Source organism: Sorex fumeus, unplaced genomic scaffold (genome assembly GCF_029834395.1).
Source record: "Sorex fumeus unplaced genomic scaffold, SorFum_2.1 ptg000063l, whole genome shotgun sequence".
NCBI classification, from domain to species: Eukaryota; Metazoa; Chordata; class Mammalia; order Eulipotyphla; family Soricidae; genus Sorex; species Sorex fumeus.
In genome coordinates, this window is record NW_026606120.1 from 53,771,588 (window position 1) to 53,784,122 (window position 12,535).

Sequence of the window (12,535 nt, forward strand, 5' to 3'; positions counted from 1 at the left end):
GCATTCCCCGAGGCTGCACCGAAGGACAGTCACTGGATGGTCCAGGTCTCCCTCTCCTTTGGGGAGCACGTGTAGATCCACCTTCCTCTCCCACCCGGCCTGAGACACTCGGTTGGGGAGTGGGCAGTGACACGGGCAGGGGGCAGTCAGTGCTGAAGCCTGTTGGGCATACCAGCCTCCACTGTCATCCCGTCAAATGAGTGGACAAGGGGCAGGGTCCCTCTGAGTCCCTCAGCATCAGGGATTAGGAAGAGAGGGCGCATGGACCCCCTTCCCACACACCACAGCGACTCTCTCTCTCTCTGTCTCTCTCTCCACCCCACCCCGGATCTCTGAGAGCCCGAGGCTCACTCCACCCATCCCCAACACCCCGGAAAGACCAGCACCCCAGAGAGCAGAGCTCATGGAGGGTCCCACCCCGCATCCCTGCTGTGGGCACATGGAAAGGTGCTTGCTCCCAAGCCCTCACCCCCCTTCACCTCCTCCCCCATCAACACACACACACACACACACACACACGCATGCACGCACGCGCACACACACACACACACACACACACACACACACACACACACACACACAGCCCACCCAGCAGAGCCGTGCTGGCGTCCGTACCAAGGGGAATAAGCAGAGATCTGAAACGGAATTAGTTTCCGTCCTCGATGAGATCGCTCCAGTTCTTTATAGCAGTCGCCAGCACTCTCCGTGGAATTTGCCAGCCCTCAGCTGGAATTCTCTGCCTTCTCGAGAGGGAAGTGAGCATTTCTGGCAGGGCCACCCTCACCTCCCTCTGCCCACCCCAGGCATCCACGGGGATGGTTGCCAAGGTCTAGGGGACCCCTCCACCGTACACAGATGACTCCAGAGCTCCCCACCAGAACGTCTTGGGTGTCCCCTGCCGAGGGCAGAGCGGTGGACACCGTGGGTCCTTGGTGCTGGGCTCCCCGGAGCGCCAGGTGTGTGCGTGGGCCCAGGGTGCATCACCCGCCACGCGACTGCCCACAGCGCTGCCGGGGACACCTGTGTGAGTGGGCGCAGTAGCCAGCAGGCTGCATTCAGTGAACCCAGGCCCCCTGGGAACCTGGGGGAAGGCACGTTACCATGGAGATGGGCGTGGACATGGGCAGGCAACACCCCAGCGGTGGCACCTTCTACCTGCCAGTGCCCGCAGGTCCCGTTTCCTGTTTCCTCTCTCCTCCTCCTCAGCCCCTCCTGGGAGCAGCCCCCTCACCCGGAATGAATCCGCTGCCCCTTTTCTTGCTGCCCTTTGGCCAGCCCTGCCCCTGCCCTTCTGCTCGGACTCCATGGGCTGGGCAGCCGTGTCCTGCTGGGTTGGGCAGTGTCTGCCTGCTGCCCATCACTCTGTGGCTCTAGAGCCTGCTTAGTCATGTGGGGGAGGGGTCAGCAGGTCAGAAGCGGCTCCCAGCAAGAGAGTAAAGCCTCTCCCACCCCCATGCCCAAGAAGAAACCCCTGCAGGGTGGAGCAGCCATAGGGACAGATGGGAGTGACACATCGAAGGAGAATTCTGTTCTGTGCCCCCCACCCGTGCATCCTTCCCCTCCAGCCCCGGGGAGTGTCCCCTCTCACCCTCCAGTGGTCAGTCGTCCTGGTCCTGTGTGTGGGACTGGAGCCCCCTGCAGGGTCGCCTGGGTTGATGTGCCCCCCTCACCACACACACAATGCCCCCCGCTTCTCCTCCCCAGGTCTCCAGCAGCTGCGACTACGTGTTCGTGAGCGGGAAGGAGACGCGGGGGTCCATGAACGCCAGGGTCACCTTCCGCTACGACGTGCTTCAAGCCCCCCTCGAGATGACGGTCTGGGTGCCCAAGCTGCCCCTACACATCGAGCTCTCGGACGCCCGCCTCAGCCAAGTGAAGGGCTGGAGGGTGCCCATCCTCCCTGACCGGAGGTACAATCCCTCCCCACCCCCAGCACACACACCCACACGGGAGCTGGGCCAGAGTGATACCTGCAGACCTGCAGATCTGCACCATCTGTGCCATGGGATCTAAGGCCCCAGGTGGACCCCAGGCCCTTGACGGAGGTTGTCTCAGGGGAGATTGTTTCAGGGTCCCTATCAGTTTGGGAACTGCTGTCTGTGTGGGGTGTGCATGGCCTTCCCATGTCTGCAAAGATCTCCCCCTGAAAGGTGCCTCCGTGGCGTCCCCTCAGTCCCACTTGGCGTTCAGGTGTGTGTGCGGCACCTCGGGTCCCCTTGTCCAGAGCTCAGCCCTGCCTAATCCCTGAGCTTCGGGGCCCGGCTGCGTGAGGCCAGCGGGCAGGCTTGCACTGGAATGTGTGGGTTAGAGAATGAATTCAGTATTATTTAGTCCTGGAAGCGTTGGGGGTTCTTTATTTAGAAGTTCAGGGATATTTTTACGACCAGAAATAGGTTGTAGGAACTTCATTGGTTTCAGATCGGCTCAGGGGGAGATGGGTCGCCTTAGGCATTGTTTGTCTTCACTTAGCAATTTCTGAGACGCTGCCAACAAGGTTAAGTGAGGACTTCCACAGTCTGCGGGTCACTTATGCAATCAACACACCTTTCTTGCATAGTTACTGTGTTTCACGAGCTGACAGAGTAGCAGGGTGAGTGGGACTGGTGTCTGACCTGGCCAAGCCCTGGGTCTGGCAGCATGGCCATTGTGAGGGAACCGGGAAGCCCCATGTGCAGCGAATCAAGTGGCACCAAGGAGAGAACTCAGAAAAGTCAAGGCAGCCTTCTAGGAAGAGGTGACTCCTGAGTGATGCCGTAAAGAACAGATTAGAGGGAATGGGACAGAGCAATAGTACAGTGGGGAGGGCATTTGCCTTGCACATGGCCGACCCAGGTTCTATCCCTGGCATCTGTGTGGTCCCCCAAGCATTGCCAGGAATAATTGCGGAGTGCTGAGCCAGGAGTAACCCCAGAGCATTGCCAGGTGTGACCCAGAAAACCCAAAATAAATAAATGAATTAAAAGTTTAAAAAAAGATAGAGGACAGATGGAAAGGAGCCGGGCAGGGGATGGGGTGAGTGACTCTCACACCTGCACTTGTCCATCTGCAGGCATGTCTGGGTGCTCACACCCTCCTCTCACCCACTCATTGCCTCCGGGGAGAAAATCCAGCAGGGAAGAGCAGAGGTGGAGAATGGCGGGTGTTGGGGAGTGGGCTGGGTAGGGCTGGAGCCAGCGGCTGGCAGCCACGTGGGGATGGGGGTCTGGGAGAGCCTGTGCCGCCCCTGCCAGGCCCATGTGAATTCCCCAGGGATCGTGCTCAGATCCCGACCCACCGGCCCCTCAGTTCTGCACCTCGCCAGCTCCGAGGTGAGGCTAGAGTGCCCGTGCATGTCGGGTAGCCTGGGTTTGGGCTCCGAATCTGCCCTTGGGAGACTGGCATGCCCACTCCGTGCCTCGGTTTCCTCGTCTGTGAAGTGGCCGCACTCACGCCTGATGGCACTGCGCAAGACTGCTGTTAGGGAGCGTGGGTGAGCATCCCTGCAGGGATGAATGTTCCGGTCTTTGGACCCATGGAATGTACTCACCAGAACCCCTTCCTGCGGAGTTCAGGCTGGTGGTCAGGGTCACTCACAAGCCTAGAGTCCTGTTTCAGTTCCTCTCACCCACTTTCCCCGCAGAATCTCTCCTCTCAGTTTCTCTCCGAGCAGCAGTAGGAGCCCAGCCTGCACTTGCTGTGTGTGTGTGTGTGTGTGTGTGTGTGTGTTTAGGGCATTAAACCTCCAAGTTCACCGTATTAGTTTGCTCGATGCCTTGGCATGGTGCACCACCATTAGGCCAAGCTCCGCAGTGCCCTGTGAGCAGGGGCGCCTTTGCTCAGGGAGGGTTGGGGAGGAGGAGCAAGTTGATGCCATGCATTCGGGGGCATGGGTTGAGCCCAGCAGAGGCAGCAGGGGACCCAACACGACCAAGAAAGTCCTTTTGGGGGGAACGAACCGTCTGGAAGCCCTGGCTGCCAGGAGGAAGGCAACCCGGCAGCTCGCTGGGGGGACCTGCAGGGCACAGGCGAGGACCGAATCTGAAGCACGTGTCACCTCTGCAGGTCAGCTCGGGAGAGTGAGGATGAGGACGAGGACGAGGAGGAACGGCGACAGAGCGCCAGCCGCGGCTGTACCCTGCAGTACCAGCACGCCACCCTGCAGGTCTTCACCCAGTTCCACACCACATCGTCCGAGGGCACCGGCCAGGTGGTCCCCATGCTAGGCCCAGACTGGCTGGTGGAGGTCACCGACCTGGTCAGTGACTTCCTGCGAGTGGGTGACCCCCGGGTGGCACGCCTGGTGGACAGCAGCACCCTGGCAGGCCTGGAACCGGGTACCACCCCCTTCAAGGTAGGTACCTGGCACCTTGTTGACCTGGGAGGGGAGGGCCCTGGTGCTGTAGGGTCTGGATTCGTGTGTCTCAGCCTCCAGAGGCATCCCTGACACCCCAGGAACATACTTTCTGGAGATGGGAAGATGGTCCAGGGGTTAAGGCACATTCCTTGCCCACACCCAACCCTTGGCACCATGTGAACCCCGAGTACCACCAGGCATGGCCCTGGTGACCCCCAGCAGTGCATGGCCTGAGTAGTGCCACATCCCACAGCCGACTCAACCATCAGCTCAGCAGGCGAAGAGCTGCCAGGGGTGCCCTGGCCTCCAGAGCATACTTGCGAGCCCTGTTCCCACACTCCCCTGCTCCCCAAGGAAAACCCCCCAAGAAGAAAGGCTTTTCCACCTGCCATCAAAGATCAGACGCCTCTGTTTCACCTTAGTGAGGCTCCTGCCCAGCCTGACCCACACCCCCAGCCCTGCGAGGCTCAGGGTGAGAGCGGGTGCACGCAGGAAGAGGGCAAGTCAGCCTTGTGGCCAGGAAGGGTCCTACCCAGGGACTCAGCTCGGACCTTCCTCCGTGTCAAAACACAAAACAAACACTGTCCTCCCATTGTTCATCGATTCGCTTGAGTGGGCCCAGTAACATCTCCATTTTTTGAGACTTGTTGTTACTGTGTTTGGCATATTGAATATGTCACGGGTAGCTTGCCAGGCTTTGCCGTGCATGTGAGATACTCTCGGTAGCTTGCCAGGCTCTCCAAGAGGGGCAGAGGAATCGAACTCGGGCTAGAACCATAGCACAGCGGTAGGGCATTTACAGTGTGCACAGCCAGCCTGACCGAGCTGGGTTTGATTCCTCCACGCCTCTCGGAGAGCCCTGCAAGCTACCGAGAGTATCTTGTCCGCGCAGCAAAGCCTGGCAAGCTCCCCGTGACATATTTGAAATGCCAGACACAGTAACAACAAGTCTCAAAATGAAGACGTTACTGGGCCCACTCGAGCAAATTGATGAATGATGGGAGGACAATGTTTGTTGTTGGGCTGGAGGGATAGCACAGCGGTAGGGCATTTGTCTTGCATGCACCGATCCGACCTCCCGCATCATCAGATGAAAATCCCTCCCCTGAAGACAATGTTCCCTGTGCCCAAGAGCTGGGCTCAGCTTGCAGGCATTTTGGGAGGCAAAGGATCTGACTTAAGGATTGGGAGGTTTCTCAGGTATTCATGTATTCATTCCCTGGGTTTGGGGGCCACCCACATTGGTATGAGAGGGCTCTTCTTGCTCAGCTCAGGAGTGACCCCTGGCCACACTCAGGAGGTCGTATGTGGTGCCGTGGATGGAACTTGGGCCAGCCACATGCAAGGCCAAGTCCCTACTCCCTGTGCTATCTTTCCCAACCCTCTCTTTAAAAAATTATATCTATATCTATACCTATATCTATGTTCATTCCCAGGGCCTGGAGCTCTAGTACAGGGATGGGGAGGGTAAGGAGCTTGCCTCACATAGGATCTCCGAAATGGCATACGGTCCCGGAGCACTGCCAGGATTTCGGGTTTTTTTTTTTTTTGGCTTTTCAGGTCACACATCCAGAAATGCTCAGAGGTTATTCCTGGCTCTGCACTCAGGAATTACTCCTAATGGTGCTCAGGGGAACATATGGGATGCTGGGGATTGAACCCGGATTGGCCATGTGCAAAGCAAACACCCTACCCGCTGTACTATTGCTCCGGCCCTGCACTGCCAGGATTGATCCTGGAGCACAGAGCCAGGAGTAAGTCCTGAGCACAGCAGGGTGTGGCCCCAAACAGACTTAGATTTTTTAAAATAAACAACATGGTTTGTGCCCCCTGGTCCCCCACCAGGAATCAGCAGGAGTAGCCCTGGAGCGACTGCCACAGCCCTGGTCACTGCACCCCCCCCCCTGCCCCCTCACCCCCTCACCAAGGTCTCCTGACTCAGGGACTGAGCAGCCATTGCTGGTTCTCACTCTGGGGGGGAGGGGGGTGCTGTGTCTCACCCCTTCCCAACTCTCTCTCTCCCACTCCTGCCTGATTCCCAGAGCCACGACCCACACCAGGAACCTGGCTCCAGCCTCCAGCCCCTTCCCCTCCAGCAAAGCCCCAAGGGGACTCCTCTCAGGTGGGCCGAGGGCCCAGGAGGGCACGGTCTGACCCCACCCCTGTTCTGGCCCAGGTGGTGTCCCCGCTGACCGAGTCCGTGCTCGGGGAGACGCTGCTCACGGTGACGGAGGAGAAGGTCAGCATCACGCAGCTGCAGGCACAGGTGGTAGCCAGCCTGGCACTATCCCTGAGGCCCAGCCCAGGCAGCAGCCACACCATCCTGGCCACCACGGCCGCCCAGCAGACCCTCAGTTTCCTCAAGCAGGTAACTGTATGGCCACGGCCTCTCCTGGGGAGTGAGGGGGATTCCCGGGACCCCATGAGTGCCCCCAAGTGCCCTTTGGCAAATGTCAGGGCTGTTCCCCCCCCCCCCCCGTCACGCCCCGCACCTGCTGCTGTCTACACCAGGGGTCCGACTGAGTCTCCATTCCTGCACCCCTCCCACCCCACTGTGTTCCTCCTGCTCCCACATTCTCAGCGGGCCCACGCCTCTGCTCCCCCCGGGACCCCCACTGCACTCCCCTACAGGTATGCCTACTTACATGGGCAGAGTGGGAATGGGGGTGGAGCCACAGAGAGGGGGCCCCTGAGCTGGACACGGTAGCCCCAGGCCAGATCCTCCTCCCTAGGGCTCAAGCCTTCCCCTGCAGCCAGGTGGGCTCTCAGGAGGGCAGTGTAGACCGAGATAGAGCTGGGGTCCGAGTGTCAGGAGCAGGCCTGGGGGTGGGGGGCTTGACACCCAGGGCAGAGATGACCTCCAACTCATGGAGGAGAAGGGGGGAAGGCAGGAAGCAGACTGGGATGTTGCAGAATGGGTCACCTCCCAGCTCAGTCCTTCCTGAGCCCCCCACTGGCACTGTTCCCGGGATCCCCACTGAGAGCCAGTGCCTGGGCCCGCCCTCAACCCCGGGGCTCAGGATCCCACCTGGAAGTGGCCAGCTCCCATGTTCTCATCCTTGCTTCCTCCTCCAGGAAGGCCTCCTGAGCATCTGGCTCTCCTACAGCGACGGCACCACGGCCCCCCTCTCCCTCTACAGCCCTCGGGACTATGGGCTGCTGGTGAGCAGCCTGGACGAGCGGGTGGCCAAGGTGACCCAGGACCGGGCCTTCCCGCTGGTGGTGGCCCAGGCCGAGGGGGCCGGGGAACTGCTCCGGGCCGAGCTCAGCATCGCCGAGAGCTGCCAGAAGACCAAGCGCAAGAGTGTGCTGGCCACCACCCCTGTGGGCCTGCGCGTGCACTTTGGGCGGGACGAGGAAGACCCCACCTACGACTACCCGGGACCCAGCCAGCCAGGGCCCGGCGGGGGCGAGGACGAGGCGCGGGGAGCTGGGCCCCCCGGTACGGCGTTCCCTCCGCCTGGGGCACCCGGCCAGGGCACCGGCAGCCCTGCCGTGCTGCCCACGGAGGACATCCTGCCGCTGCCCACTGGCTTCCTGCAGATGCCGCGGGGCCTGACAGACCTGGAGATCGGCATGTACGCGCTGCTGGGCGTCTTCTGCCTGGCCATCCTCGTCTTTCTCATCAACTGCATCGTCTTCGTGCTGCGCTACCGCCACAAGCGCATCCCGCCCGAGGGCCAGACCAGCATGGACCATTCCCACCACTGGGTGTTTCTGGGCAACGGGCAGCCGCTGCGGGTGCAGGGCGAGCTGTCGCCGCCCGTGGGCAACCCGTTGGAGACGGTGCCCGCCTGCTGCCATGGCGACCACCACAGCAGCGGCAGCTCGCAGACCAGCGTCCAGAGCCAGGTGCATGGGCGGGGGGACGGCTCGTCGGGGGGCTCGGCCCGGGACCAGGCCGAGGACCCCGCCAGCTCGCCCACCTCCAAGCGCAAGCGGGTCAAGTTTTCCACCTTCACCACGCTGCCCTCGGAGGAGCTGGCCTATGACTCGGTGCCCGCCGGCGAGGAGGACGAGGAGGATGAGGAGGGCCTGGGCTGGGGCTGCCCCGACGTGGCGGGCAGCGGGCGCCCCATGCCCCCGCCAGACCTGCACAACTACATGCGCAGAATCAAAGAGATGGCCTAGAGGCGAGATGGTGATGGGCCGGTCGCTGGCAGGCTGGGCTCCCCAAGGGGGGTTCCCCAGACCCCTGGCCGAAGGCTGCGAGTGGATTTGAACATCCGGCCTGCGGCTCTGTTCTCTGTGGCTCCGCCCTCCTGCCAGACGGACCCTTTGCGCCCTGCTGGAGGAGAGCTCGGAGTCTGCTAGCAGCGGAGTGATGCCAGACCCTGTCGCCCTTTTCAAACCGCAGCCCTCTGCCCTGGGGGAGGACGAGAAGGAGGCAGAACTTGGGGGCGGGGAACCCACACTGTGCCCCACCCTTGCCGCCCATAGGCGCCCCCCTTCCCTCTTGGGGGGGAGGCTGGGGGAGACATGGGGGAGGGTCTTGTGTCTCAAGCTGCACAGAGACTTTTCTCAAACCACTATTCAGGGATTTCTGTCCTGCGGGGTGGGGACAGGGCGGCGGCCTGCGCTGCCAAGGATCTTGCTGTGGAGGGGACATTGTGGGCTGGGGGGACCCTCTAGTAGCAGCGTCTATGACTCCCCAGGCTCGGGGACCGTCGGTGGGGGGCTCGAGAGAGACCCAGGGATCTCCGAGGGCCGTGGGCAGGGGCCCGGGCAGAAGAGGTCCCCGGTCAGCACCATGCCTTAGCCGCTCCTCCCACCCCACTGAGCACTGGGACCCTGTCCCCCGCGGTGGGAGCGGGAGAGGCACCAGGAACGCTGTGAAGGACCTCGGGGTGGGCAGAGAGAAAGGGAGAGCTGGCACCGCCCGCCCGCCCCATGGCCACTCTTCTCTCGGGCTCTACCCTCCACTGTGTTTGATTTTTAATGAAATAAAATGCAGGCGACGGAAAGGGGTGGGAGCAGCCGCTCCTCGAGAACCGAAAGGACCCGGCAGCCGCCTCCGTGTCTTCCTTCTGCGCGCGCGCGCACGCAGCAGGCGCACAGGCTGGGTGCACATGTGCGTCTGTTTGCTGCAGGCACGCTGGCGACGTGACACAGGAGGGGAAGGCGGCCGAACCGGACCTGGTCCTTGGAGGGGTCACGCCTTGTGAGACCCTCCTGCAGAGGTGGGGCCTTAGGGAGGGGGCTACCTCCAGGAGGCTGCCGTGATGGCTCAGGGCTAGTGGGAAGAAAAGCACAGAAAAATGGGGAGCACACCTAGGTCCGGTCCTTCCCTCCTTCCTTCCTCACTCCCTCCCTCCCTCCCTTCCTTCCTCCCTTCTTTCCTTCCTTCCTCACGCCCTCTCTCCCTTCCTTCCTTCCTTCCTTCCTTCCTTCCTTCCTTCCCTCCCTCCTTCCTTCCATCCTCCCTTCCTTCTTTCCTTCCTCTCTTCCCTTTTTTATATTTATTTATTTTTATTTATTTATTTATTGAATCACCGTGAGAACAGTCACAAAGCCTTTCAGTTCAAGTCTCAGTTGGTCATACAATGATCAAACACCCGTCCCTTCACCAGTGCACATTTTCCACCACCAAGAACCCCAGTATACCCCCCTCCCAACCTCCCCCTGCCTGTGTGGCAGATTTCCACTTTACTCTCTCTCTCTCTCTCTCTCTCTCTCTCTCTCTCTCTCTTTCTCTCTGTTGCTCTGTTGATCACATTCAATATTACAACAAAAGACCCGACATTATTATTTGGAATTTTCCCCAACATTCAGACCTGCCACAAAGACATCATTAGAAAATTTGTTTTCTGTTGCTGATTATGAAGAGCATATGATGTCGTGTGGCCACAATAGCTGCCACGCGAATTTGGATTTCTGATATTTTAGTAATAAACGTAGAGGGATTACTGCCAGAAGCCCCTGGGTTCCGAGATTGGTATGTGTGCCTTTAGGATCATGGTCGGTCAGAAGCCAGAGGAGGCATTTGGAGGGTGGTAGCCCGGAGCATTGTCATGGTGGGGAGCAGGGCCAATTCCACCCCTATCCCATGAAGCCCCACATGCCTCATCAATGCAGTCTCACACCTGGCTGTTAATTAGGATCTAAAAGATGCAGGCCACCATGCCGCCACCACAGAGGGGGACAGGCAGACACCCTTCCCCTCCCAGGGCAGCATAGCACCATAGTTAAATACACAGTCCAGTCGTTATTTTTTGCTCAGATTTTCCCACCACCACTCAAGTCTGATTTTCAGGGACAAATGCTAGATCATTTACTTTCCACTGATCACTTTGCATATCAGGAAATATTGTGCAGCTGCTTATGTGGCCGTGTGGTTCGGAAAATAGTCCTGGTACCGCCATGCCAGAGCCATGCTTGTAGAAGCTCATGGTCACCGAGATTCCATCTGGAGAAGGCAGGGAAACGGCTCCTACCCCATCTGGGACCTCCCAGTGATATCGGCTCTGGATGGGGCCCAGAGAATTCTCCGGGAGCAATGGGGCCCTCCAGCTGGTTTTTTTCTTCACTGCTGTATGCTGTAAGATGGCACTGGGGGTGGGTTGTGGGCATGACTTCCGGAATCAGAGGTTGCCTGGGAGCCAGGGCAGCCCCATTGCAGTTCGGAAAATAGTCCTGGTACTCGCATGCCAGAGCCATGCTTGTAGAAGCTCATGGTCACCGGGATTCCATCTGGAGAAGGCGCCTCCCTTCCTTCCTTGCCTTTTCTCTCCCTCCCTACCTCCCTCCCTCCCTCCCTCCCTCCCTCCCTTCCTTCCTTCCTTCCTTCCTTCCTCCCTTCCTTCCTTCCTCCCTCCCTTCCTTCCTTCCTCTCTTCCTTCCTCCCTCCCTCTCTCTCTTCCTCCCTTCCTCCCGTCCTCCCTCCCTCCCTCCCTCCCTTCCTTCCTTCCTTCATTCCTTCCTTCCATCTTTTAGTGGGATTCCCCTCACTGACCCCCTCTCAGGAAAGTGTCTCTTCTCTGTACATCGAGGGGAAAGACAGGGGCAGGGGACACCCACTGGTAAATCAGACGGGAGAGAGCCAAGGTGCTCCGCTGGTCTCTCTGTTTGCGACCTCCCTGGACCCAGTACAGGCCACAGCCCAGAAAAGACCCCTGCTAAGGCAGTCTGGCCTCACCAGCCCCCAACCCAAACTCCTGTGACACACACACACACACACACACACACACACACACACACAGAGCAGTTTCTGGGCAAGGCCAGGCCTGGGCTGTGTTGACTGGAGCCTGCCCTCCACACCCCTCTGCCCCATGAGGGAGTGTGCTGGGAAGGTATGAGGGTGGCGTGGGCACCACAGCAACTGATGCTCCTGGCACCTAGAAGGTCTCTGGGAATGGAGTCTGCTGCGATCCAGTCTGTTATTTCAGATAAGATGTGAGGCTGGAAGGACCTACTGACTCAGCTGACCCTGTCCATGATATACTTGGGAATGAGGCTACTTAGGGCTAGAACAATAATAGTACAGCAGGTAAGGTGTTTGCTTTCCATGCATGGGTTTGATCCCTGGCATCCCATATAGCCCCCTGAGTCCTGCTAGGAGTGATCCTTGAGCACAGAGCCAGGAATAAGCGCTGAGTAACACTGGGTGTGGCCTCCAAATACATGAGAAAAAAAAAAACAATGGAAACCAGAGTAGGTAGCGTGGCAACGTTGGGGAGATGCTGTGTCCAGGGTAGAATCCTAAGCTGGGCATGAGGACTGAATACCCAGCCCTCCACAGACCTGTCATTCAAATATCAAATCGCTTGGACTTGGCGTCTGGAGAGAGGTGGGCCAAGGTTGCTGTCACTTTTAAGGACTGGTTCTCAGGGTCAGGTAGTGCTGGGGACCCAACTCAGAACCTTGCACATGCCAGGCAGGACCCCTTGAGCCATCTCCCCGGCCCCAGCTCAGTGATTTCACTGAGTCCTGGTGCCTGGAATTGACGAGAGCTCAACAAATGTTTGCTGACCAAAATCCAAATGCAAACTAGCAAGGCTTTTGCCTGATCCCACCTTTGGGAGTTTCCTATAAGCTTCCTTACTGCCTTTTCCGTGCCTACAACCACCGCTTATGGGGAGAGAGAGAGGCACCAGCATGGGCCCAGCAGGCCGACTGGCGGCCAGGAGGGGTGCTGGCTTGTGAGCACTGGATTGTGGGAGCCCTCATTTCTCTGACATGTGAAGCCACCGCTGCTTGCTGGAC

At 59.4% G+C, this 12,535-nt stretch overlaps 1 protein-coding gene across 2 annotated transcripts in view; it reads left to right on the forward strand.

The window, feature by feature from the left end:
- The window catches only part of TMEM132E (transmembrane protein 132E), a 51,756-nt gene extending 43,247 nt beyond the window's left edge, over window positions 1-8,509 (forward strand). The window contains exons 6-9 of one of the 2 annotated variants that reach the window (XM_056126677.1): window positions 1,705-1,910; window positions 4,042-4,330; window positions 6,510-6,701; window positions 7,474-8,465. In XM_056126677.1, coding sequence (XP_055982652.1) covers window positions 1,705-1,910; window positions 4,042-4,330; window positions 6,510-6,701; window positions 7,474-8,325 — 1,539 coding nt within the window. In that variant the 3' untranslated portion in view covers window positions 8,326-8,465. Of the gene's footprint in view, window positions 1-1,704; window positions 1,911-4,041; window positions 4,331-6,509; window positions 6,702-7,408 lie in introns of both variants that reach the window. The other variant, XM_056126676.1, reaches the window with a different exon arrangement.
- Window positions 8,510-12,535: the final 4,026 nt, after the last annotated feature.